This window comes from Mytilus edulis, chromosome 4 (genome assembly GCF_963676685.1).
Source record: "Mytilus edulis chromosome 4, xbMytEdul2.2, whole genome shotgun sequence".
Classification (NCBI taxonomy): domain Eukaryota; kingdom Metazoa; phylum Mollusca; class Bivalvia; order Mytilida; family Mytilidae; genus Mytilus; species Mytilus edulis.
The window spans coordinates 66259112-66286965 of record NC_092347.1 but is presented as its reverse complement, the minus strand read 5'-3'; the positions used below and the strand labels follow the sequence as shown (position 1 = coordinate 66286965).

The following is a 27854-nucleotide window of genomic DNA, read 5'->3' as shown; positions in this document are numbered from 1 at the left end:
TGAAGCAATAATAATAATCTTCCTTCAGCATGTTCCTTTAGTAGGCTCCTATGATAATTGTCATAACATACACTTTCAAATTTGCTTACTGTTTGACATAAATTTCTAAACCATTAGTAAATTAAAAAATGGGAACATGAAGTACTTTCAGTACATTGATAAGTGTAATGTCAATTTTCATAAACATATTTTTTGTCCATTCACCATTCATGTAAAGTGATTATTAGAGAGTTCCGAATGAAAATGACGCCAATAACTTGACAAAATCTGTGTTGAATATTTGTGGAAATACTTCTAATTTGGTGAGTTTTTTGTATTGATATTATTGTATAAACCTTCCGTAACTTGTCTGAGTTGTATTGCTTAAGTTTAAGAACTTTTTTCAGTGAATATAGATGTCAAACTCCTCTCAGACCATTTGTAAAGTGTGAACTAATAATTACATTTTTGTGTCAATGATGTTTCATTGTTTTTTGGTTAATATTGTTTTTATGTATTTTCACTGGGTTAAACAAGATGTTTACAATTTTGGTATATAAATTTGTTTGTTTTCTGGATAACATGTATTTTTGCAATGTTTTGAACATTTATTATTCAAGTGAATGACAGTATTTTTCTTTTTTCTTTTCAGTAAATCATATTTACTGTATTTAGAGTATGACTTATTTGTCTGGAAAGTATTCGTATTGAAGAATTAAATATGGAACGTATTATGAAGTATTGAACTTTATTAGAATGTATCACTGTGTTTACTGTGTTCACTGGATTTAATAAAGGTTAATAAACTTTCTCTGGAATACGCATTTGCCTTAGAATATTTCCACACTCTAACTTTTTTAGCCAACACAATGAGACACAAAAACAAAACAGCAAAAATTTGAAAAAAAAGCTTCGCATTTAACAGCCTTCAGAAATGGACATGTGAAATTTACTAATTTCTAGGAGTTATTGCTGTCAATTGGAATCAGAAATCTATAAAGGAAAGACATAAAACATTGTCTTAGCATCAAATTCACTAAATAGTCTTTAAAAATCTTAAAACAAATCATAAATGTAAAACAAGCAATTTTATTAATAGATATCATACAATGTAACAATTTACAAATGAATTTATCAAAAATTAGCACTAGTTAGATAACATAAACACATTAATAACAACTAAAAAAGGATTTGTTCATATTAAATGATACCATGGCACTGTGACAAATTTTTTTATTTATAACATTCCAATTTTGGGAAAAGTTAAAGAAATATATTTAAAATTGAAGCCTGAAAGATGATTTTTTTCGAGGTGCTTAAACTGCAGATAAAACTTTCCTCCGAAAAACAGGATTTTATTTTAAGTTTTAAAAAATGCAATTCTTCACAGAAGAGTACAGCTATGATAAAACAAAATATATATTATGCAAGCACAAAGGAATGGGATTAATACCTTCTGTTATACCCTTATGTCTCCACCTCTTCAAATAAAATAAATAACACATAATTGTCTACGAATATTAAAATGTTTCAGATCTATTTTTTGGCTTTTCCTTGGTTTGCAACTTTCTCCATAGCTGCCTTAACTTGGGCTTCATCGGCCAGATAATAATGCTTAACTGGTTTAAGATTTTCATCTAACTCATAAACTAGTGGGATTCCTGTAAAAAAAAATAGAACAATTTTAAACTTTACCAAGTTTCCGCATTTTTATATTTATAAAATATACAAGAGTGCACACGCTGAAATGTCTCGCCTTCTTTAATTATCATTGATATTAGGTTGATAGTCCTAAACATAAAGCTTTATTACAACTGTCACATAAACTTAACATTAACCAAGAAAACTAAACATTGACCAATAAACGATCAAAATGAGGTCAAGGTCAGATGAACCATGCCAGGCAGACATGTACAGCTAACAATCGAATTCCATACAACAAATATAGTTGACCTATTGCTTATAGTTTTAGAAAAAGAGACCAAAACACAAAAACTTAACGCTTAGCATTGAACCGTGAAAATGAGGTCAATGTCAAATAAAACTGCACAACTGACATATAAAATATCTCCATATAACAAATATAGATGATCTATAGCACTATAGCATATAGTATCAGAAAAAAAAGAAGACCAAAACTAAAAAAACTTAACTTTGACCACTGAACATTGAAAATGAGGTCAAGGTCAGATGACAACTGCCAGCTAGACATAAACATCTTGCAATCATTCCATACACCAATATAGTAGACCATTGCATACAGTATAAGAAAAACAGACAAAAACTCAAAAACTTAACTTTAACCACTGAACCATGAAAATGAAGTTAGCTAACGCTGCCCCCGCCACCAGATCACTATCCCTATGTCAACTTTCTGCGACAAAAGTCGCCAGCTCAACAACAAATCTTAAGAGATAATATACATACCACAATTTTCAAGGGGAAACTAGCAATTCAAAGGCAAAATGTTAGTAAAGTCTGTTTTTTTCGCAGTACAATTTTAAAGGCATAGTGTTTTATTACAAAGTATGTATGTATTTTAATTTTTCACTGGAGATCTCTAAGTTTTGTGTTTAAGTAAGCAAGATGTGACATTTCTACATTGATAAAGTATTGGGTATTTATCTTATTTCAATTATAATACCATTTGCAGAATAAATGGAAAACACTTTTCTCAAAAACTTCTGTGATTTATCCATACTTAATGGTTCCGGTATATTTTCAATAATGCATGTATGGTTCGCCCGTTTTTCCTTTAAATTCATTACATTCTGACTTTATCAGATTTCTACAGTACATTTGTATTTTGATTTCAACACATTTATTTATCTTCGCCCAAAATTTAAATATGATTGAAAATGGGAAAAAAGTGTGTATAGACATTAACTTTTACTGACCTGTTGGGATATTGAGTTCTGGGATTTCTGAGTCTGGAATATTATCTAAGTACTTCACTATTGCTCTCAAACTATTTCCATGGGCTGACACTATAACTCTCTTTCCTGCCTATAAAAAGATTAAATATGGTATAACATTAAATCTTATTCATTCAGAAAACATATTTCATTTTTTTACATAAATAAGGCCGTTAGTTTTCTCGTTTGAATTGTTTTACATTGTCTTATCGGGGCCTTTTATAGCTGACTATGCGGTATGGGCTTTGCTCATTGTTGAAGGCCGTACGGTGACCTATAGTTGTTAATGTCTGTGTCATTTTGGTCTTTTGTGGATAGTTGTCTCATTGGCAATCATACCACATCTTCTTTTTTATATTAAATATCTATTATGTATATTCTAGTAACAGAGGAGCAATGTTCATTGACAGATGACAAGAGAAAGGAAAAGCTCACAATTGCCTTTGGACATGTGTGCATACCTTACAATGTAAACCTCTACACCCTGTATATATAAATTATAATGCATTCAAATCAGTCTTCACAAAAAACTTTCTTAAATTTCTTAAAATTCTTAAAATTTTCTTAAAATACTCAAATATCAAAAAGGCCCAAAACTCCTGTCTCACCTAATAAGTTACCCCATTTCTTATAGTATATTTCAACTAACTAAGTCATCAGGCTTGTGGTTTATCATAGATACAGAAAATATGGCAGGACAGATTTTTATAGCTTAATAAATTGAATTATATGTGTATTTAGATTTTCTTTTAATCATTTCAAAAAGTTACAATGGACAAGAATTTTTTTTTTGTTACAGGTAAATAATAAAATCAAGTTATAATATAGAAAAAACTACAAAACTAGCAAAAATTATAAGATTTATGTTTATGAAACATATACCATAACTTTTTAATCACTCCTATATCAATAACAATTTATTACCTTCATTGCTGGTACAATGGCATCATGCCAAAATGGTAAAGCTCTAATAACTGTGTCTTTTAAACATTCACATGGTGGAACAACACTTTCATCTATACTCTGAAATTAAAGAAAAACTCTAATAATTCCATGTCACCCTGAAAAATAGTTCATATTAAATTTTGCATTGCCCCCTTTTGAAAAATAGAAACCTTTGAAAGATGTTGTATTCAGAACATCTTAGATACAATCCATATTTACTTATTGATCCTTGAATTAACTTGTCCCTAAAAGTAATAAACTACAAGACAACACTGTAGTTAAATCTTTGGATATTGTCTTTATCTGAACTATAAACCTTGATTTTGTTTTTTATACATCAAAATTTAATATAAATATTTAAAATACATTTTGCATAATTTCTGTTTTGAAATATTTTTCAGTTAACCCTTATAGCAGTAGAAAATCTGCTGACTTCAACATTTTCAAATACAGAAGTTGTGTTTATTGTGCTATTAGCAATGTCTGACCGGTGGTATTTATGCTCATTCTATTATTTACAATTTAATAATTAACTTACTCCATATTTAACCTCATTAGCTGACCATCTCTTATCTGATTTCTCTAAAGCTGGAGGTGGTGTATCATAAGATCTTCTCCAAATCTGAAACAAACGTTTAATGTTGTTAAAAATACATATTCTAATAGCTGTTTGTACTGCACATCACATGCAAATTAAATCTTGATAAGGGTCAAATAAATAAATAAAGGGGATTTGACATGAGCTTATTTGGTCATGGTTTTATGCACCAATTTGCTCATGAAACATGTTTATAAGGCAAAAAAAAAAATATGTGTTTCTGGTTACCCGACCTACCCTATTTTTTTCCAGCCAAAATCCCGACCCTAAACTTTTTTGGGACGATTTCCGAAAAATTCGGATATCGGCTAAACGAATATATTGGCTATTGTAATATTATTTCAAAACACCAAACCCTTCCCTATATGTTTAATGTTAATTTCATCGTGTAATTGAATATCGGATAACAGAATATATTGGCAAATTGGATAAGAATATTCAGGTAAATTTGTTCAAATTCATGCACAATCGGATATTTTCAAAGTTTTTTCTGACAGGAAAATGGACCTGGAAGTTGCCAATTTACAATCTTGCAGAGAAGAAGATTTCATTTTTTCTTTATTTATTATCTTCCTTAACCATGTGAATAAGATGCCCTTTTACTTGAAATGGTTTGAATTTACAAGACTCAGTTGACAAGATCAGTACGTTGCTGTTTGGAGAATTTAATAAAACTCTAAATGCTCACATAATCAGAAATATAATCTTAACAGAATGTACATCTGAATGATTTATTGCAATGTAAATATAAATCCCTTTTGACAAGAGAAATCTGACTTTTGTCAGAATTTTTTTTTTCACAAGTGCAAAAGTAAACACAATGTCATGGACGCCATATTGGAATTTATACAAATTTGTGAGGAAGCCTCTAGAACCATGACCTAAAAATAAATAGTCTTCAGAAAATGTAAATTTTATGCAATTATATTTTATCAATAATGATTATTTTCATAAATTCAAACTTGATTATTTAAAGAAATAAAATTATAACAAATATGATCTATTCATAGCCAAATTAGTTTACCTGTGGCTGTGTGATAATGTAAATAATGGATATTAATTTGTTTACAAAACAAATAAAGACACAAACTATGGATGGTAGATAATAATTCATATAAATATTTTTGGACATTGATACTGCAAACAAATTTAATCAATTTCAACCCTCCTTTTATTAAAAAAAAACAAAAAAAAAACACCTACCTACCCTTTTTTGAAATTCCATGTAAGAGGAAACACACATATTTTTTTTTATTTTTTTTTTGTCTAAATTAAAAAAATTGGCTGTATATTTCCAACTGCATGAAATTTTAATTCAAAATATTTCTCAGACATACATTTCCCATACAAGAGTTAAACTGATTTTTTTTTTTATAAAGTAATCACTTTTACCAAATTTTTTTACTGTCAGTGACTCATATGAATGAAGCTATTAAAGGGATATCAACACAGAAATATGTGAAGTTTGGAAAATGATAACTCTTCACTTCATGCATGTCAGGTGCAATACAAATTTTAATAAAAAAAAACAAAACAAGACAACAAAACATGTGAAAATTCTGGAATAATTATAGATTATCGTTGGTTATCTCAACGAGATTGATTTTCTTGCTTGAGCCGGTCATGGCAATCGAGTTGAGATGACCAATGATAATCTGTTTATTACTATTTTTGCTATGACAATGTTTGAAAACATTGTCAATTTCATGTCAATTTTATTAGCAACGCCATGTGACTCCTTAGTTTCTAGCGATGATTTTCCATCTCAGGCGAGTAGCATGATAAATTGTCACAAAAAATGATCAAAGGAAAAATGCACAAAATAGCGATAATCACTAATATCTTACCTTCACTTGTGCCTCTCCATATTTTTCAGCTGTTTCTGATTTATTCAGTCCCTGTAAAGCACCATAATGTCTCTCATTCAACCTCCAATGTCTGACAACAGGGATCCAGTGTAAGTCCAGCTCATCTTGTACAAAATACAAAGTTTTTATAGCTCTCTTTAGTAAACTTGTGAAGGCTACGTCAAAGGTATATCCCTTTTCTCTCAACATCTACAAAATCATCATCATCATGTTAAAATTATCATATCAATATAAGCGAAACACTGAATAAAAGAAGCCTCCAAACAACTAAAAAAATTAAATTCGTAATCTTAAACTTATGCACATATATAAGACAACTTCTTTGGGTATTTCAAAAAAAAAAATAACATTTTGTGTAAGTTTCATTACCTTTGGATGAGATTATCTTTAGTTAGAGAACAGAAATAAAAAATTCTGCCATTTTTTTATTTTTAAAGGGGCATAACTCTAGAACAGTTTTAGGTGGCAGGTAGGTAAAACTTACATGAATGAAGAGATAAATGAAAAATGAACAGATTGATGCCCGATTTATAAAATTCAAAGGCCGTCAGATTACCCCAGAAGCAACGAGCCAGTGCATCTATTTTGGACAAGCAAATATCCACTTTTTGATATGGGACAAGCTCCAACGTCCCTAGCATGTCAGGCAAAACAGCCGCTGGACATCAGAGTAATCTTGGACTTTACTATAGGGGGCTAATAAAATGTCTAGGTTAGGGAAGGATTAGCATGATTAGCGCTTTGAGTTCAAGCTAGTTTTACATTTTTACCCGCCACATTCTGTATGTGCCTGTTTGAAGTAATTAGCAGCCTATAAATCGGTGTTTGTCTTTTGTTGTTTTTTGTTCATTATTTTGTATATAAATTCATCTGTTATGTTTTTGTATATAATTGCAGAATCTCAAAAGGGAATTTCGACAGCTGGCTATTATAATTTTTTTCTTTGACTTCATAAGGCGTCAAAGAAAAAAATTTGTAAGGCGTCAAAGAAATTTTTTTTATAATAGCCTTTCAACTTTTCAAGACGTCATAATTATTTTGGACTAGTCAAATTGGACTTAGGCCAATTAATTAATTGATAGATTTTCATCCCCGCCCGCCCCTCTGAAATCTTCCCGCCCCGATTTTTTTTATTTTTGAAAAAATTACGATTTCCGTATTTTGTTCATTTCCGTTACCGGTTACCGTCGATAATTTCGTTTCATGTGAAACTTCCTTTTTCTAATTTCGGTTTTCGTATTTCTTAGAGAATTCTTACTGAATGATTAAGTCGATATATTCTGCTGATATATAATGACAACATCATTTACCGAGAATAGAGATTGATTACGAAAAGGGCGTGAAATATTCAGGTTACGAGTAATACGCTGTGTCCAAGAACGCAAATCGCAGTATGTCACAAATGACACAAACTGACAAATGCTTGTGAGAAAAACACCTTGGATTTCTTTTATTTATACAATGACTTTGTGTCAAGAAATTTGGACTGTGAATGAAACCCAAAAGCGTAAGAATCGTGGAACACGTTTGACTGGAATACAGAAATTGACACAAGCATGGGCTTTATAAATTATAGATTGGTGACCGTATTTTGAGTTCAGAAAATCGACAAACATACGCATTTTTAATTTATTAATTTATAGCAAGCTCTTAGATTTAGATTTATCCATGCCTTTTCTCTTTTTGTAGAATAACAGCAAACATCCTCTGTCCCAATACCCACGATAGAGTCACTTTATGTTCTACATTGTAATTATATTTGCATCTTGCATATTAAGGACCAACCCTATTATTTCAACTCTGTTTGAGTTTTCATTTTATTCCGTACTTATCGTGCTCCTGTTGCATACCAATGCCTTTGTTTCATTTTATTAGAACAAAAAAAAAATTGCTTAGAAAGCAAAATACATTTGATATAGATAGTCCAACTTCAGAGAACATTTCTCCACATTTCTGTTGTTTACTTTAAAATAGGTTTCTAAAGGGGCAATTACATGTAGAACAGTGGTTGCCAATCAGATATATATATTTACGAATTTGAAAAAGCGGCATCAGCATATGGAATATATGTGTCTCAATTTATATGTTACTCTAGAGCTAGCTAAAAGTACCTTAATTTTGTTGAACAAGGAATACTGCTTTCTCAAAAGTTGCTAAGACAGGGCTATGAATCAATCAAATTAAGGTCATTACTCAAGCAATTTTATGGTCGCCATCATGAGCTGATTGGCCATTATGACAAAAGAGTGTCAGAAATCATATCTCAGTGATATTCTTCCTCAATCATAACAACCTTCCATCATTTCGAACTGAACAAGGAAATAACATGATGGGTGCCATATACGGTGCAGGAAATGCTTACCCTTCCGGAGCACCTGATTTCACTCCTGGTTTTTAGTGGAGTTCGTGTTGTTTCCTACTTATTATTTGTAACTGTTGATGTAAATGTCTTTTGGTTTTATGAGTCTTTGGTTACTCCTTGGTTTTGATTGTTATTGTCTTATACACGATACCTTATGGATGTATTTACATGATATAAGATTATTATTACACTTGCATATATTTTTAAGTAAAAAAATGAAATATTCACAATATGTACACGAAGAACATGAATTTATATTATAAACAACACACGATTACAGCTTTAACAGTAGTTATCATGATACGTGATATATCTGTCACTTTCCGGATTTTTGATCGAAAGTGAACCATTTCGGTATTTGTTTTAGTTTTATTTTCGTGTGGCCATCCATCTGTTATTCAGTATTTCCTATGTTGTACGAGAACGCATGTATGAAACTATGCTTTCGACAATTTTAAATTAAACTTAACTAATCACATTTATTTAGGAGCTCAATTAAGCAGAAGTTCCCTTTGTATTGTGAATCTTTTATGATATCGGAAATTCGTTACTGGTTGAATCAGTTGTTGGATAATTTTTTAAAGTGTCTAGTCTGACAGTACGTCTTGCGATCGTACGAGAACATTATGGTCAATGCCTTAGTAGTCAAACACTCCCATTCGTTGTAGTTTTTATACATGTCTGTTCAGCTTTCAACAATATTGAAATTCAAGGTCCTTGATGAAAACTTGAATAATCTTTAAATATGATAATTGTTTGCAAAACAAAAATATATTGCTTCCAGGTCCAAGCATTACTGATGAGTCTTTTAAAGTAACGTGTTATTTTAGCCATTTTACTGAGGGAAAAAAAATTCGGCGGTCACAATGTATTTAATGTTAATAATTAGCCCCACATGACGCAATTACGACTGGACACAATTACGAACGATTTCCAATGTTTGCCCTCTGAGATCATATTTGTCTATATTTATCAATAAATGTTTTTATAAATAAAAACCCTATTAAAAATCCCTTGTTTTCATGATAATACAATTTATGTGCACTTGGTGAATGTTGATGACGATGACCAAATCATTCTGAAAATATTATAAGAACGGCAATCTGACCTGGAAGTTATATAAAAAAATACATAAAGGTAAGTGTATATTGCCTTCTTTTGTTAATATATAGAAAGAAAAATATCTCCTGATTCTGTTCATATGCTTGATGCCTTTAATCATGCCCAAATAACCCCACTATTGACGTTTTTTAGGCTCTTGTGAACCTATTTATGGCCAAAAGAAAATATGTTAATTTTATTGAAAAGTCCAGAGAACTCCGAAAGAAATGTTGACCAATATAAAAAAAATCAGATGAATGATAAGTACACCACCGAAATGGATAAACTTGATTTTAGTGCTCCTTTAAAGGAGGAACTTACACAAAAACAAAAAAAATCAGAAATCTTTCCTTTACACATGACCGAGATTTCGTCTGCAACCACTGCTGAAGTAATTGAAGTAAAAAACAAACTTGTGCTTTTTATTTTCCTATGAAAATGTGTTTGAGATAAAGATTAATGTATGCTTTATCAATATAGACTGTTGTCATTGATTTCTTTTGCAAGATATATCAATATAGTGCTGTTCGGAATTGTGTCCATATGTGGCTCTCTTGACCCGTAAAACGAGGTCACGCAAATCTTACTAAAGTATCCCAACGTGCATAAAAATTTATGTGGGATATGATGCAAGATGGAAAGCCTTCATACATCTTAAATTCTATGCTATAAAAAATTCAAGAAAAGTAGTCTACATTAAAAAAATATTAATCACAGTTCAAAAATCGTTCGTAATTGTGTCCGGTGAGGCTATAGTTCAAAGTACGGCCTTCAAGACGGATGCTTGGCTCACCCCGAACAGCACTCACAGTTTGTTTTTGCATAAAAAATGCTTCCAGGTTCAAGCAATACTGATGAGTCATAAAGTAAGGAAATTGAAGAGAAACGGGTCATTTTTAGCCATTTTACTGAGGAAAAATTCGGCGGGGGGGCTGTGCCCCTAACCCTCCTTTCTTGGGGCCTCAATTGGTGACCCAAAATCCCTGCCTCCCATGAAATCGAACCCTATAGTTACGGCCCTGATTGTGATGGCTCAAACTGCAGATGTGCTTAACTGATGGTATGCAAATTACTTGTATCACTGTCTTTGTACACCCCAAGGCTCATACATGTACACCTATCACATACACAGAGAGAGTGTCAGACAACTGTCAAAATTTACCGTTCCAGCATTTTTAGCTTCAGCTAAGCCGGTTTCTGACAAATCAGCATCATGCCAGCCACAAAATAAGTTCTTTTGGTTCCATTCACTTTCTCCGTGCCTCACAAAAACGATTGTATATTTTGCCATGACTAGTCTGCTTCAGCTTATAGTTGGAATATGAGAAGTGACCTTCTGCCGGTGTCCTGTCCTTCACCTTTCAGGGAAGTAAGGGAGGTTATCCCAAAAGAGTTTCCGTGTCATGACGCTACTTTCATTTTGACCATCCTGCATCGATTTCTTAGCAGCCCTTTTATTGAAAATTTATATTGATTTCGACGAAAAATATTTAACTAGGTAATGCTATGAACTTATTGATAACATTATTAGTGAGTGTCAAATCCACTCGGACGAGGATTTGTATATTTCTCCCCCCCCCCCTTTTTTTGAAAGATTATTGTCTGTTATGTATATAATGATTTTAATGTATTGTCTTTATTTAGAACTTGATTGATTTGCTTATAATAAGCCCTATTATTAGGAAAACCAAAAAAAATATGCTATACTAGTTTACCACAGGCACAGAGCAGCTAGTGGCAGATCCAGAAATTTTCATAAGTGGGGGCCCAATGACTGGCCTAAGAGGGGGCCCGCTCCAGTCATGCTTCAGTGATTCCCTATGTAAGCAACCAAAATTTTTCCCAAAAAGGGTGGGCCCAGGCCAATTTCAAGTTTTTTATAGGCAGTGGCTACCGTTGCATACACCTTATATCGTTATTTCTGGCTAACCTGAGAATCTGTAACACTTGAACTATTGATTGTAATACAACAATCACTTTTCCATTGCAGCGTCAGATATTTTTGTATTATGACTTCAAAATTTTACGGGAACCTGTGTGATATCCAATAATCATGCGGCCATATTGTCGTGTCATATGTTTTCGTATGTCATATATGATTTTGTATCATCCATATTTCTCGGTTTTGATTGCACATGTGTATATATTGACGCGTTTTTGGTTTCTCTATTTGGAACAACAACAACGCTACAACTTGACAAATTTAAAACATATTCAAAGTCGCTTTAAAAGACGTTAGCACAAATTTAATAAAACTGACCTGTTTAGTCATTTTTATTTAATGTAAAAAATATGCATGACTAGAATAGTTGATGAGAAAAATTCAGAAGCATTTCATGAAGTACAGCTATGTTTTTTTCCTGTCAGACACTGGATCTTAAAGACATGTGACTTTCATGTGTTTTTTTGGTTGTTTTTATTACAAACAAGCGAGTTAAAATTTACAGGGTTCTTATATTAAATGGTTGTTCAAACTCCATTCATTCAATATTCTATTGACAATTTTTTTTATTTATTCTTAATACATAAAGATGAAAACAGTCTTAGCTTTTTACATTTAATCACAAATTTTGAAAACTGCATTTTAAGTTAAAAAAACTAATGTCTTTTGTAGAAAACCAGTGCCAATCTGGAAAAAAATCATAATGTTACAATTTCAGCACATGAAACATCAACTAAAAACTATTAACTAGTTAGTTTAAGAACTGAAAGGAATTAGATAACTTTTTATTTATGATTAAAGCCATTACCAGAACCACGACTTTAGAAAATACTCATTTCTGGATTTTATAGTCATTTCCTGTCTGTGTACTGATCCAGTTTTAACTTCATACGAAAACACAAGACAACGTTTTTAATCAGAATAATCGGAAACAGTAAAAACTCGTAGTGAGCCTTTACAAAATATATAGATACCTAAAATCATTCAACAGGACATGCTTTTAGAATTTGAGTACATACGTGTATGAAAACTCCACAGTGAAAACAGTAAGCAGTGAAAATTGTTATTAGTACGAAAACACATAACACGAGGATATATGGTGTATTGAAAGGTTACACAATAATAAAAAAAAAAAATGTTTAATGTTTGATGTACAGTACTACTACTAGCATGACTAGCATACAAAATTAAATCATGATTTCTTCTTCATTTTTTAGGCTGTACCTGTTAAGGAGATGATACTTAAACAAAGAATCATTTTGCTATTAACTATATTGTATACAGTTATAACTGATGCTAGTTTGTCTCCAAAAGACAAGAAAAAAGTCAAAAAGGATAAGGTAACATTCAGCAGAAATTACAATATCACACTACCACATGTCACAGACATGAATTGAATCAATTTTAATATCTTATTCAACTTTTAGCCAGTAGTCAGCCTACTTTAGTGTGCCATTTTGGAGACAACTACACTTACCATTAACACTTAGGACCATGATACCTTACCCATTATACAAATCTAGGATTTTTTGTAGTAGGTGAACTCAATAATGGTATACCAGAAAACAGTATTGTTAATAAAACTGGAATAAAATTTTATACAAGTATATTTTTCCCCAAACAAACATTCAAAAACAAACAAATGATGAATATATTAATTCTAATTTCCAACCATATATTCACATTCCTGCTGCTACAGCAATTTTGATTCTCATGCACCATATTTAAATGTACATTTTGAATATTAAACTGCTCTTTTTCTTCTCTATTCTAATAATTTAAACTTTTATTCAATGAAATATCTTGGCATCTTTCTGACATCATAATAATTCCTCTGCCAGATTTTCATAAAGTTTTGCCCATTTTTAAACTTTGGATGATGGTTATACGAATTGTAAAATTTTCTTTTCATTGTAGTTCAAACCAGTTACAAACAGTGTTATAGAAAGAGGTCTTGTAAAGGAAGAAATAAAACTGAAAGATATCCTGAAAGAATATGGTTCTATTAGTGAATCAAAGACTCCACATTTTACTGGTGATATTCTAGCTTATGTTACTCCTGTAAGTTCACATGAATACAGATCTTAAATTCTTCATTATGGAAAAACAGGTTTTATAAAACGAATTTGTATAATGTAAACATGTTACTTTTTGCAGCATATAAGTTTTGTTTGTCATGATATAAATAGCTTGTTTGTTAGTACTTTCATACCTGTCAAATGACCTGTATCAGGGTGTCACACTAGAGAATTTCACCCCATGCCTGGGATTTTTCAAATACCCTCCTGATTGTATATTCCATGATTTTATGATATTATATGTTCTATAAATATGGTTTTGTGTATGGTACAATTTTGTGTTCTTTTTTATGCATAAGCTCATATCTCCCAACCAACCGACCCAAACAAACTAAGATTCATATTTCAACTAGTTTTTGGAATGACTAACATGTCAAAGGATAGCACCAATAGGAGTTATATATTTGTTCTCCAAAAACAGGAGGTATGTTTTCTTTTAATAATTAGAAAATATTGGAAACATTGATTATAATGTGTTTGAAATTTCGATTTTTAATGGCAAGTATAAAAAAAAATCTTTAATTTTCTCAATTTGAATGATTAACTGATATTAATTTTGGAGAAGGTAATTGAGATTTATCACTTTCATAATAATAAGAAAACTGAAACTTCCTTTTCTTGATTAATTGAAGTTTATAAAAGAGTGTAAGACTTATGTGATTTATCAGCTAGATCTAATAAGATTATCTCCCCTGGATTAAATACACTTTGTGGAAAATTTTCTTCTTTTTTTCTGTGAATGAATCTTTTTAAGTCTGAATTGATTTCTAAAGTATATTCTTATTCAAAACATAAGATAGTTTGTCCTTTGTATATTAATGATGAATATGAATGAATTCTCAATTTTGCCTTTAAGTTTGTCAATACATGATATAAAAAATTATTTAAGTCCAAATTTGCAGGACATCTTGATAGATGTTGGCACATTATTTTGACTCACTGACTGTTGTAACTCTTGATGCTAAATTATATCCAGTGAGCAGCAATCACAGTCTTTGTTTTGGTTGAACTCAAAACCTCCAATAATCTGCCCCCTCCCCCCCCCCCCTGCGTAAGGGGGTAGACCTTGATTTAGGGAGATAACTCTTTAAGTAATTCATTCTTTTGTAAAAGTCAAGTTTCATCAATGTATTTTAATATTTTACCTGAGCAGATTTGAAAAAATGTCTTTAATCTAGAAGCTTGGAATATATTATGAAAATGGCTGACACAAACATACTGATGATTTTAAGAGTTATTTCTCTTGTCCTAGGCCAACCTCCTTAATTTGACTATTATTAACAAAGTAGTCTGTGCGTAGATATGAAAATAAGGAGATGTGATATGATTTATGATAGCCAAAAAAATAACTCTCTACCAGAGACCAAGTGATGGATAACCATTTCTGAATTAATTATTAATTCTTCATTGTAGTGGAATAGTCATGGATACGACATTGCAAAAACTTTCAGTAACAAATTCAGCATGGTTTCTCCTGTTTGGTTACAAGTAAAAAGAAGGCCTGGTGGATCATATCACATGCAAGGAGGTCATGATATAGATTCAGGTATGTTATATGTCACAAGCAAGGCCATGAATCATGATATAGATTCAGGTTGGTAAGATTTCAATCCTATCACTTACAAAGCCATCATATTTACTGGCGTTTGTAAATTGAGATTATTTCTGCCAGGATAGGAAAAAAGTAAGGATGTTAGTGTAACGGTTTAAATTTTTCCTCTGTGATATTTTATCCTGGGGATATTTTGTCACAGAATTTTTTTTCCAAAAATGGTATTTCACAGGTAGATTTTTTCCAGAGGAGTGAAAGTCTATGCAGATAGTATGAAACGGTATATATTTTCTGTACAATATTTCACAGAACCTTGTGAAACAGCGTACAATTAACTACTATGGAAGTTACTCCCAATCAATATATACCTGACTATAATTATAAATTGTTTCACAAAGGTAGAACAAATTTTCATAATTTATCAATCAAAGGGAGGTAATTATGAGCAATTTTAATATAATATATTCCTGAATCTATTTCATTGTGAAATTTTTTCCTTGAATCTTATTTTTAATATATTCAATTATATAAAAAGATGACTTACAACATGATTTAATAAAAAAAAAGATAACATTTCACAGATAAATACTATCCAGCTGTTGAAATTGCTTTTGTTCCAATATATTGTTATGTTATGATTTATCTGATTTCCATATAATCAACAACTACATCTCTGTCCCCAGACAAAACTATTTATTTAGTTAAAAATATCATCATACTCTAATTCTTCCATTACTGTTAACAGTATTAATGCAACTATATTTTGATCTTTACTTTTTAATTATATTTGTATTGAGATCTGAAAACAACTCACTTTTACATGTTTTTCACTTACCTTATTTAATCATAATATTATTTGAAATTACTTCTGGTTTTCTTTCTTATGTTTCATGATTATTTTCTTTTTAAAAGAATGATATTTACTTGAATATTTCAGGAAATTTTTTCAATGATAATTTGTAAAATTATTTTCCAATTTTTTAACAATTTAGCTTTAATTCAAATACACTATTATTATTTCATAGTATTTGTAAAGGTTAAGTTTTTTTCTATTAACTATTCAAAAAGTTAACTACCAAGATTGGAATTTCACAGCAAGGAAAAAATATCCCAGGGAAATATTTTCCTCTGGATGAAAATATAACAACAACTACTGTGACATTTTTTCCTCCAGATCAAATTTTACCTGGATATAATTTTGCTTTAGGCCACGGTTTTTTAATTTGTTGGTTTACGGATTTTCCCCATGAAAAAGGCGGGTCGGTCGGTCGGGAAAAAAAAGAAAAAAAATATCTTTCAAGACAGAAAAAAAAAATGCAAAATAAATATACATTTCACCATTCTAACAAAATGTTTTTTATGCTATTTTGTCATCATTTCAAATTTTAGTTCGATGAAATATTCTTGCTCAGCTGTCATAAATATCGCATGACATTGTCTAATGATTTGCCGTAAAAAAGGGGGGTGTTCACAGACAAAGACGAAATTAAATCGTTTTTTCACAAACAAGAAAAACAAATTCGCGTAGCTCTTAATCAATTCCAGAAAACTTGGTGAGTAATGATCTTCAAAAACGAAAACTGATAAAGAAAAAAATGTAAAAAACGTCGTACGAAAATAAGTTTCAACACACGTGTCAAAAACGTAATAGACTCGTCCATGGAAAAAACGAGAATATCGGGTTTATAATCTAGTGTCATGCATTCCCGTTTTTTATCCAAATGGACGATATTTTTTTTTTTATTATCCATGAAACAAGAAAATTCTAAATGACTTGTTGATATTCAGAACTTTTACTTCCAAGGTGCTTTCCACCTGTCCACATTTGGACAAGTCTATTTCTATGAGATTATGCATCTTACAGACTGATGACAAATAAGGGAAACGAACTTATTGTGTAATGGGTTTTAAACACAGATTTCGTTCCGCAAAATTATTTGCGTAAACGACATTTGAAGGTCAGTTATAATTGATTTGTCTATTTTTAGAAACGTAAACTGGGAAGTTTTATTTTTTCACAACAGAGAGTGTTATCAATTTTGTTAGTGATTCGTGCATTTCATTTCATAAAAAAAGAATCATTTAATTATTTTTCAGGGATAATGTATTTGTTTAGGTCGGCCGGAATAAAAAAGCATGAAAAGTAAATTTTATTTTTATTCTAGGAATCGGCAAAATCGGGTCGGCGGATCCGTAAACCAACAAATTAAAAAATCCTGGCCTTACATTAGCACATGAATCTTTTCAGCAACATTCTGAAATAGTTAGATTTTGAATTATGTTATTCCATAAATAGTTGATATATAAAACTACTGTTATTCCATAAATAGTTGATATATAAAACTACTGTTATTCCATAAATAGTTGATATATAAAACTACTGTTATTCCATAAATAGTTGATATATAAAACTACTGTTATTCCATAAATAGTTGATATATAAAACTACTGATTAAGTTATTAAAAAAGTTTGTTTATTCATACATTTCAGGATGGGTTGAAGAGGTCAAGGAAGGAAACACAAAAATGGGTGTGTATTAAACTATGCCTATAATTAAAGATCCTTGGTTTTCTTCCCCAAAGTTGTCAGGATGAAGAAAAATCCTTAAACAGCATGACTTCTATAACATACATATTGTGTAAATAAAGTTAATGGTATGACATTAATGGTAATCTTATTTAAATACAGATTATATATACATACTTTGCCTGCAAGGATCTAACAACTCTCCCTTCTACTTTATTTTCTGGTAATTATTTTATCAGCCAATGAAATTTCAGCCTGCATATTTTTGAAGATGTTTTTCATTATGACAATTTCACAAAATCAGAGCATTCTGAAATTACAATTAATTACAGATAATCTCAATACTGTGGTAGGCAAATAGAAGATGCAATTATATATACCTTTATCATATAGAATGTAATGACATTGATATCTATTTTAGTTCCAAGAGTATTATTTGATGGATGGAGTTTAAAAGATTTTGAAGCTACATTTTCTAGTGAAGATAACATTGAAGACTGTATAGATACAATGTTAAAGTTTACAAAGGTATTGAAAGAATACTACATGTAGTTTCTTGTTTCAAACCCTACGAAATTGTTTACTGTACACATGTTTTAGTCTGGACTAAATAAATATACAAGAAGATGCCTGTGAAATCAAGGTACAAAGGGGCAAGTGAAAAAACAAAGAGTGTGGACACAGTAAAAAGGTGAACACGGTTCAAAGACAAATTTAGGAAGTACAAAACACTACATTTATACCTCATATCACAAATATTGCCGGCTTTGTATGGTTTCAGAGGAGTTGCAGCTCAATGAAATAGGTCTTTTCTTTTAATAACAATATACATAAGTTAACTTAAAATTTGTTAATCAAGACTAAAACTGTTTTTTTGGTTAAAAAAATGTATTAATATAAATTTTAATGTTTTATAAATATTTCTGTATTCACCTTATTTCAAGTGAATATTTGTGTATGGAACTATTGAGAGAAAAACTTTCAATTATCTTGACTGATTTGGAACAACTAACAAAGATACAAACAAAAAAGACTGTAAAGTTTTATATTATCTCCCTTGTTGTTGTTAAACAATAGCTCTTAGAAAAAATGTGACAACTTCCTTTGAATTTGTTTTTCAGAAATATAAATTTGATGGATTAATAGTAGAAATATGGTCACAGCTTGGTGGACAAAAAAGAAAGTAAGAAGTTATTTCTATTTTATAGGAATGTACATTGTAAATATTCCTTTTTTATTAAATGATTGCATTTCAACATTTTTAAATTTCATTTCTGTCTAAAATTTCATAAATACAATATCAGACAAGTGGCAATATATTGTAAAACTATGAAAAAGTTCTTAAATCTCCCCTTTTTCTATTTAATTTATAATTTATTTTAAGTTGACAAGAAATTTTTATTAACATGAACTTGTCAAAGGTTAGTTCTGAAATACTTCTGACATACTGTCAAGAAAATTTATTAATAGATTTAAGATGGATCAGGACTATTTGACTGCACATAATTTCACATGTGAATTACCATACATATGAAAAGTTGTGTCATAGATTTACTATTATTTTTTTTATTTTCATAGATTAAGAATGCTAAATTATTGTACTTAGGGCTATTCCAGAAAAAAAAATGTATAGAGGGGGGCACATTATATTAATAATACATGGGTGATGGGTATCAGAGCAACTTTTCACACTATAATGCACTATAATTCTCAATTACAATTGTCTGGGTGGCAGGTGCTGATAAAAACTGCCTTGCACCCCCCCCCCCCCCCCCCCACTACCATACATTTTTTTCTGGAATAGCCCTTATGTCACAAACAAATTATTATCGTTATTATGTGTATCTGTGAAAGACTCAAAATGATATTTCACCCAATTTCACCATTTTCAAACCAAAATTTTAGGTGTAAGGCTAAATATATTTTTTTTCCTTATCTCTGACCCATGTTTTTTATTTGCTCATTCTTTAAAGCTATATTTCAGCTTTTTATATTTCACTTTTGGACCAAGTGTCATAGAATGTTTTTTTGATATTCTGATAAAAATATGTCATCACCTCTATTTTCTCTATCATTTCATTGAAAAAACGGCGCCTTTTACAGACCTCTTTAAAAGTAATATTCTGAGCTGAAATGGTCCGAGACCCATTATTTTTTTGAAAAAGTTTGATTCATTCTCTATAAAGATTAAAAAAACAAAAAATAATAGACTTCTGACAGAAACTTTGAATAGGCCGGAGCCACTACCCAAGATCTTTCATCAACACCTAATTCATAAGAGGAGAAAAGCACTGACATAATTTCTGGATTATTAATGAAACTTACTTATAGGAATGGATTTTTTTTTAGCTCACCATTCCAAAGGAACTGTGAGCTTTAGCCATCACTTGGCGTCTGTCGTCGTCCGTCTTCGTCCATCTGGTGTAAACTATTTCAAACATCTTCTTCTCTGAAACTACTGTACCAATTCCAACCAAACTTAAGCTGAATGATCCTTAGGGTATTTAGAATAAAGTTTGTGTTTTATTTTCTGTTTCTTCAAAAAACATGGTCGCCATAGAAAAAAATAAAAAAATAGAACATAGGGGTAAAATGCAGTGTTTGGCTTATATTTCAAAAAACCAAAGCATTTAGAGCAAATCTGACATGGTGTAAAAGTGTTCATAAGGTAAAGTTCTATCAGCCCTGAAATTTTCAGATGAATCAAAGAACCCATTGTTGGATTGCTGCCACTAAATAGGTAATTTTAAGGAAATTTTGCGGTTTTTGGTTATTATCTTGAATAGTATTAATGATACAGATAAGCTGTAAACAGCAAATATGTTCAGCAAAGTAAGATCTAAAAATAAGTTCATGTGACCAAAATTGTCAATTGACCCCTTAAAGAGTTATAGCTCTTTAAGGACAATTTTACACAATTTGTTTATCATGTTTTCTAACTTTGAAAAATCTTATCAAAACTACTGATTCTTCAAGTCAACTGCAGTTAATCACCTTTTAAAAACCTAACAAACTTCAAAATCTCACACCAAGCACCTTTTTCTTTTGCTTTTGAAAAAGTATGACAAAAAAAACTGCAAACTATGATGAAATAGGACACTTAAACTCTTAAACAAAAGATAAATGGCAAAAAATCAAGGTGAGCGATTCAGGCTCTTGGGGGCCTCTTGTTTTGGAACTGAACATTCCTACTTTTACTGCAAATATTGAAATAACAACAGGAGAAAAATGTTAAATGAAAAATTATTGCAGGAAAATCTTTTTTGTGATATCAATATTACAGATTATATAACAAACACAAAGTTGCACAAAACTGTATTATTATCAATTAAAAAAATTTGAATTGATTTATACCAGAAGTAGCTGATTTATAATAAAACACAAAGTAACACAAACAATTTGTGTTTAATTGTTGTTTCATAAAGGATTACCTCACATCTCTTATTTTCATTCAAAACAAGAATCAAAGGATATTTATATAGTCTTTAATGTTTTGTTTTTTTTAATTTCAGAGAGTTAGTACATTTCTTAACTCACATGGGAGAAACATTTAAAGCAGCAAAGAAAACATTAATTCTAGTTATTCCACCTCCAGTTTATGCAAGGTATATTATTTTACATTAAATTTTAATTTTGATAAATAGAGTTAAGCTAAGGAATTAAGTAGGAAACATGACTTTAATATTTCACTAACATAAAAAGGAATACAAATGAAAAACAATAAAACATAAAACAAAACAATATGTTTCTAAGGATATCTGTTCATTTATTGTGTGTCTGCATTAATTAGTTTGACTTTTTTTATCCTGAGTACAGATGATTCAGATTACCATTTTTAGTTGATAAGCATATACTTGGCTTCATTGTCATGGGTGTAAATGAAAATTGAATGGTAGGAAGATGGATTATGCAACTGTCCTGTCTGTTTCCTAATACAAAATCTTCCAAATGCTGCTTTTCCTTGAAAGAATTGACATCCCAATCAAATATCATTACCGCACAGTGTCACATGACATGTTTTTCCCAAATGGCCACAGATTAATCAGGTTAGTTCTTTCATAAAATCTAAATTAGAATGTTGTGTATTTACATTTCCTAAACATGCTATTCTTTCTACATTGTTTCTTACTCTATCTCTATATGTTTTGACTATTTTTCAGTGACCAAGCTGGAATGTTTGGTAAGAAGGAATTTGATAAGCTGGCACCAGTGATTGATGGATTCAGTCTGATGACATATGATTTCTCAAATCCACAAAGGTAACTTAATTGACCAATTTATAAGAAAATTGATGCACAATTCATTTTAGTATATTTAGGAGAAAAATTGCAAGTCAAATAGGAATATAAATAAATGATTACAAACTGTGAGTATGAATAAAAAGAGATGTAGGGTCATTTAGACAGCAATAACACAAAAAGAAGCCAAAAGAGACCCAAGGTTAACACAAGGTAATTAACAATACCGGTATACATGTATCTGTTCAGAATGTCAAGCTAAAAGGTAAGGTTGTTAAATATATATATATATATGCTGGTTGGTCGTTTTTATAGACTTTTATATATATATATGTATATACAACTCGTCTAAACATCAACCCAACAAAGTTTGATCTGTAAATTTGCTTTCGCAAATTTTTGGTTCTTCCCTCGCCGGGATTCGAACCCATGCTACTGTGATATCGTGACACCAAATCGCCTGCACTGCAGCCATCCCGCTAGACCACACGACCACCTGGGCTATATATATAATTTCAATGTTATATAACATGCATTTTAGGAATATTCATTGCTATTTTTTAAAAAAGGTGTTTCATTGAAGTTGAATAACTCGGAGAAGTAAAAGAACAACATCAATTTGAGTTACCACAAAAGCAAAATTGTGATTGAGTAAACTCTATTGCAAACTGTGTTTAACTATAAAGTTTAGTGAAAAATTATTTAACACTTTAAATTTTTTCCAGTTCTCATGTAGATGCCAATATGCTTGGTGTTTTTTTAGTTGATCCCTTTTTTCATTCATTATGGCATTTTTTTACTTTCTTATAACATCAGATCTACTTCAAAATGAAAAGGGGGAGACGATCAGTTGTAAGACCCTTTTTTAGCTCACCAGGCCCAAAGGACCCCATGTGAGCTTAAAGGGGCACTAGCTGTCAAATTCATGGTCACCGATTTGACTCAAATTCTTATATTTGATTTATAACAATGTAAAACATTTATCCAAACTATCAAAAGTCTAAAATAAACAGTTTACAGAGCATGGGGTAGATAATATATAGGTTCGTTTCGTATGTATTTTAGTCAAGCCACCATCTAATACCTATCTATTTGACCTTAGATGACCATATAAGCAATGTAAACATAAATAAAGATATGAATAGATTAAACCAACACGTGCAATTTGATTTTTATAGGTCTGTTTGATTTTATTTTATAGATTTAAAATAGATGTTTCTTATTGTATTTAACCGTCTAAGAATGATTTTATGTGCATCGAATTAGTAATCGAATGATTAACCGTAGTTTCACTTTCATTGTTGACATTCTTTTTCTTTAAATAACCAGTACACGTACAATGCATGCGTTGTCAATCTCTAGCTAGGGGTTAAATTGAAGTTCACATGAATACGGATTTAAAGAGGTCGACTCATTCACTTGCAAGTGTATTACTAATTATCAATGTTTCTTAGCGTAATTTGACAAAATTGAACCTTTTTGGCTGCAAAAAGCGAATTGTTATTTCACTATTTCATTTCATTATTGATTGAACAGAAAAAAGTCAAACTTTAGATTTTTTATATATCTCGTAGCTAGTGCCCCTTTAAGCCATCACTTGGCGTTTGTCATCATAAACTATTTCAAAAATCTTCTCCTCTGAAACTACTGGGCCAAATACCTTCAAACTTTATATTAATGATCCTTAGAGTGTCTAGTTTAGAAGTTGTATACAAAGTTTTGATCCATCAACAAACATGGCCATTGTGGCTAAAAATAGAACATAGTGTTCAAATGCAGTTTTTGGCTTTTATCTCAAAAACTCAAGCTTTTAGAGCAAATCTGACATTATTACGTAAAATTGTTTAATTGGTGTAGATCTATCAGCCCTGAAATTTTCTGACAAATTGAACAACCCATTGTGGGGTTGCTGCCACTAACTTGGTAGTTTTAAGGAAGTTTTTTGTTATTATCTTGAATATTATTATAGATAGATATAAACTGCTGTAAACAGCAAAAATGTTCAGCAAAGTCAGATCTACAAAAAAGTTTTCATATGACCAAAATTTTCAATTGACACCTTTATGAGTTATTGCCCTTTGAGGACAATTTTACACAAGTTGTTTATTGTTTTTTAATTTTAAAAATCTTCTATTATAAATTTTGTACTTCATTTCCTTGTATGTCAAGAAACATAGACACTATGGCTAAGGGTTGAAATGCATTTATTTGCTTTTGAAGAAAATATGACAGATAGTCATACAATGAACATTTAAATGGCATTTTTTAACCACTCCTTATTTAAATATACATGTTTATTGAAAAGCAAAAATAATCATTGATGAAAAATTTAAGCAAAAAATAACAGGTGAGAGATTCAGGTTGTTGATAGCCTCTTGATAAAACTTTAATATTAGCCCTTTTGTCTATGCCAATTTAATAACAATTGCAAAACACAAAGAACATGCGATGGAATCTAGAGTTCAACATAAGAGTTAAATATAGTGCATAATTGCCACTTCAAAATTTTGAATACTCATCAACACTTTTGTACTTTGTTATAGGCCTGGACCTAACAGTCCAATATTATGGATGAAACAGTGTGTAGAAGCTATAGATCCCAAAGCTACAAACAGGAAGAAGATTTTACTAGGATTAAACTTTTATGGAAATGAATATCATGCTGGCGGTGGTGGACCTATTTTAGGTCATCAGTAAGTGTATCCTTCATCACTTATTTTTTGATATTATTTTAAAGTACTACCACAATTACATTGCACATTTTCAAAGCAAAACACCTGCATATGGACTTTACTGGCTAATACTGGCAAATTTGTCTTAGGTTGAATGTTATAGTGCTTGAGCTAATGAATGCAGTTAATGCTATGTTAAGGATATTTTCACTAATTTTTAAGCTATAATCCTTTTACTGTATTGTAAAACTTTTATAATGATAATTACATGAGGTTTATATTTTATGGCCCTTTTGTTCATTTTGTGTTTTACATGTTTTCAATATTATACATCCAAGCATAAGTTTTGTTTGGTTATTTTTGTCAAACAAAAAATGTTTTTTTGCCAAACCAATATTGATTGAAAATGTAATTTGTTTATGTTTGTTTTTAGATTTATAGAGATTTTAAAGAAACAAAAACCTAAATTTAATTGGGATGCAAATGTAGCAGAACATATAGGTGAATACAAGTAAGTATTGTTTAATGTAAAAAAAAATATTTTTGTGGACAGGTCTTACCACACAAACTGTATTTTGTGATCACACATAAAATTAGACAGACTGAAATGTGCAACACTCGAACTATTAAAATGAACATTCCTATTTTTTCTGGTACATGTAATATCTCACTTTAACAAGTATAAAAATCTGTTTCATTTGTCAAAGTGGAAATAACACATACATTAAATTCTAAATTTACATTACTGCACAATATATAAACAGGTATTGAAAAATGAAAATAAACACATATTTAGTTTATATTGGTGGCAAAGAAATTTGCAATTTTGACATTAATATAATTCAGAATAGACAACTTTTGAGTTCGATGCATTTCCGTCAAAAACTCTGGTTTTAGTGAACATCAATCATGCGTTTAGGGGCACCGTCACTTCCATTCCAATGTTGAGCGAGTGGCTGGAAAATTATAATACTATATTGCACGATTTATTCAGCAAACTAAATTCTCATAATTGACAATCAGCACTGCTGTCATTAGGGAATTGTGCTTAAGTACCTACGAAACAAAAACTATTTCTAGTTTATCCTACACCATGACGATCACTTAGACGCTTGATGAACGTTGATAATAAAATGTATATTTATCAACATATCAACAAATATATTTTAAATAATTGTTTGATATAAAAAAAACATTACCTGATAACAGCGTTTCTTTGTTTACATTAAATATGACGTCGTAACTTAAATAACGTCACAATTAAATCCCTAACAACAGAACCAATATCGGAAACGTTACGGTATTTCCGTTTATCAACATGTTTGAATAAAAAAAAAATAATACAGACTTCGTCCCCATTCACAGGTAATGCCTGCCTCATATTAGTGCAGGGATACAGGCGACCCCCTCTATCTGGTAAATGACGTCACAAAGGCGCGCTAATTGACAAGTTTTTTCCGGTGATGGATGAACTCGAAAGTGGTCTATTGTCTTGCTGTTATTGATTGCTGTAATTGTCTTTAAACCTTGTAATTATTCATTTATGGTTGTTTATGAAGCTCAGATAGTTGCTCCTTAAAATATATATATGTGCATAAAGGGAGATAACTTGGATTTAAATGGATAATTTGAAATATTTATTAAATGCATGCACTTTAACAAACAAAAAAGGGGGAATCATTTAAAAGTTACAGTATCTCTAGATATTTCATCAGATGTTTTCAGCAAGAACATGCAATATATTATTAAACATGAAATTCTTCTAATAAACTGTACCTTTTCAATTTATTGTGATGTGTTATTTTTTTCAGACACAATCAGCAAGCAAATGTGATATTTTACCCAACATTAAAGTCTATTCAGATGAGATTAGATCTGGCCAGAGCATTAGGAACAGGAATTGCTATATGGGAAATTGGACAAGGACTGGATTATTTCTATGATTTATTATAGCATTAAAACGTGTGAAAAATTATCAGTTTATTTTTCTGATAATTGCAGAAACCAAACAATGAATGTCAAATATACAAAGGTTTATGGTTCATATCTAAAATTTTTAGTTGGGCTTTTGCATCCCTAAAATAGCACCTACTTACATACCTTTAAAGATTTTTAATACTGGATTTGCCCAATACCAAATTTTCCCAATTTGATTGTCTGGTGCAGAAAGTGTCAACTTTGATGATTTTTGTCCTATTTCTTGACCAAGAAGACTGAAGGAAGCTGATAGATGTATCCCAATGAAGTCTGTATTTAAAGTGGACTCTAGTGAACACATTAACCACAACAATGCGAGCAGAGTGAAACTGATCTAGGTACAGCAGTTTTAAGATTGTCATTTGCACAAAAAAAATCAATAATTCCTTGATTTTTCCTGATTTTAAGCTTCAACTGGACTTGCAGATGGAAGTAGTTGTTCACTTAGTGTATTTTAATAATAAACAGGATCAGTAGTTATATTCATGCTAGTTTACACTATTTTGGGAAGTTTAAGCCTTAAGGCGCTTGGACTGCATGTGTCAGACACCAATTGGAACTTGCTCCTCCAGAAAAAAAAATTTCCCAGTTAGTATATGAATTCAAAATGCATCATGAATCTGAGAAACATGACAATAAATAGTGTTTCATCCAGGAAACACTCATTCATTATGAAATAAATGTAATAAAAAGGACAGTATGGAGAGCCAATAGAGCCAAATATTGAAATAACAGTATTTTGGGTATTTAAGGCCATAATATTATGGTCGCTTCATGTAATACTGTCAGGGTTTAAAAGGTGGCACAAGTGGTCAATGTTTGTAACACAAAAACACCCATTTCTAATATATTTGGTTAATCTGCAATTTTCATCAAGTAAAAAAAGGTTTATAACTTCAAAATTTGTGGAATCGATCATGTAAAGTTCTAGGATTCTGGGTTGAAAACTGTAGGTTGATACTTGTACCCATTTTCATAAATTCTTGTTAAAAAAAGGAAGAAGTGGCCAAGTCTGAAAAAGTGAGAAAATAAAATCCTCAAACAATTCCATAATGCAAGTACACAACAATCATACTGGGACATTTGTGTAATCTTTCTGT

The 27854-nt window shown here is 30.7% G+C and overlaps 3 protein-coding genes across 3 annotated transcripts in view; 2 read left to right on the top strand and 1 right to left on the bottom strand.

Moving 5' to 3' along the window:
• Window positions 1–1048: 1048 nt before the first annotated feature.
• LOC139520267 (2,3-bisphosphoglycerate-dependent phosphoglycerate mutase-like) lies at window positions 1049–11148 on the bottom strand. The gene is made up of 6 exons (XM_071312770.1): window positions 10931–11148; window positions 6285–6494; window positions 4378–4461; window positions 3819–3917; window positions 2877–2985; window positions 1049–1640 (listed from the first exon to the last, which is right to left on the bottom strand). Exons 1-6 carry the CDS (start codon window positions 11057–11059, stop codon window positions 1516–1518), a joined length of 756 nt encoding a protein of 251 aa, XP_071168871.1. The 5' UTR covers window positions 11060–11148; the 3' UTR covers window positions 1049–1515.
• The window catches only part of LOC139520268 (temptin-like), a 70498-nt gene continuing 52750 nt past the window's right edge, over window positions 10107–27854 (top strand). The window contains exon 1 of the mRNA XM_071312772.1: window positions 10107–10116. The gene's annotated coding sequence lies outside the window, so the exon portion shown is untranslated. The remainder of the gene's footprint in view (window positions 10117–27854) is intronic.
• Window positions 11132–26749, top strand: LOC139520266 (chitinase domain-containing protein 1-like). Its single transcript, XM_071312769.1, has 12 exons — window positions 11132–11266; window positions 12928–13050; window positions 13628–13771; window positions 15202–15334; window positions 17832–17870; window positions 18289–18395; window positions 18989–19050; window positions 21380–21472; window positions 22028–22126; window positions 24649–24798; window positions 25211–25288; window positions 26589–26749. Exons 2-12 carry the CDS (start codon window positions 12946–12948, stop codon window positions 26728–26730), a joined length of 1152 nt encoding a protein of 383 aa, XP_071168870.1. The 5' UTR covers window positions 11132–11266; window positions 12928–12945; the 3' UTR covers window positions 26731–26749.

Excerpts from the sequence above, each read along its gene's own strand:
- LOC139520267 (XM_071312770.1), bottom strand. The coding sequence starts at position 11,059 with ATGGCAAAATATACAATCGTTTTTGTGAGGCACGGAGAAAGTGAATGG. Across the intron at positions 3,918-4,377 it reads CTAATGAGGTTAAATATGGA|AGTATAGATGAAAGTGTTGT; the intron begins GTAAGTTAATTA and ends CTTTAATTTCAG. Across the intron at positions 2,986-3,818 it reads CCATTGTACCAGCAATGAAG|GCAGGAAAGAGAGTTATAGT; the intron begins GTAATAAATTGT and ends ATCTTTTTATAG.
- LOC139520266 (XM_071312769.1), top strand. The coding sequence starts at position 12,946 with ATGATACTTAAACAAAGAATCATTTTGCTATTAACTATATTGTATACA. Across the intron at positions 17,871-18,288 it reads GGAAGGAAACACAAAAATGG|TTCCAAGAGTATTATTTGAT; the intron begins GTGTGTATTAAA and ends TATCTATTTTAG. Across the intron at positions 24,799-25,210 it reads GGACCTATTTTAGGTCATCA|ATTTATAGAGATTTTAAAGA; the intron begins GTAAGTGTATCC and ends GTTTGTTTTTAG.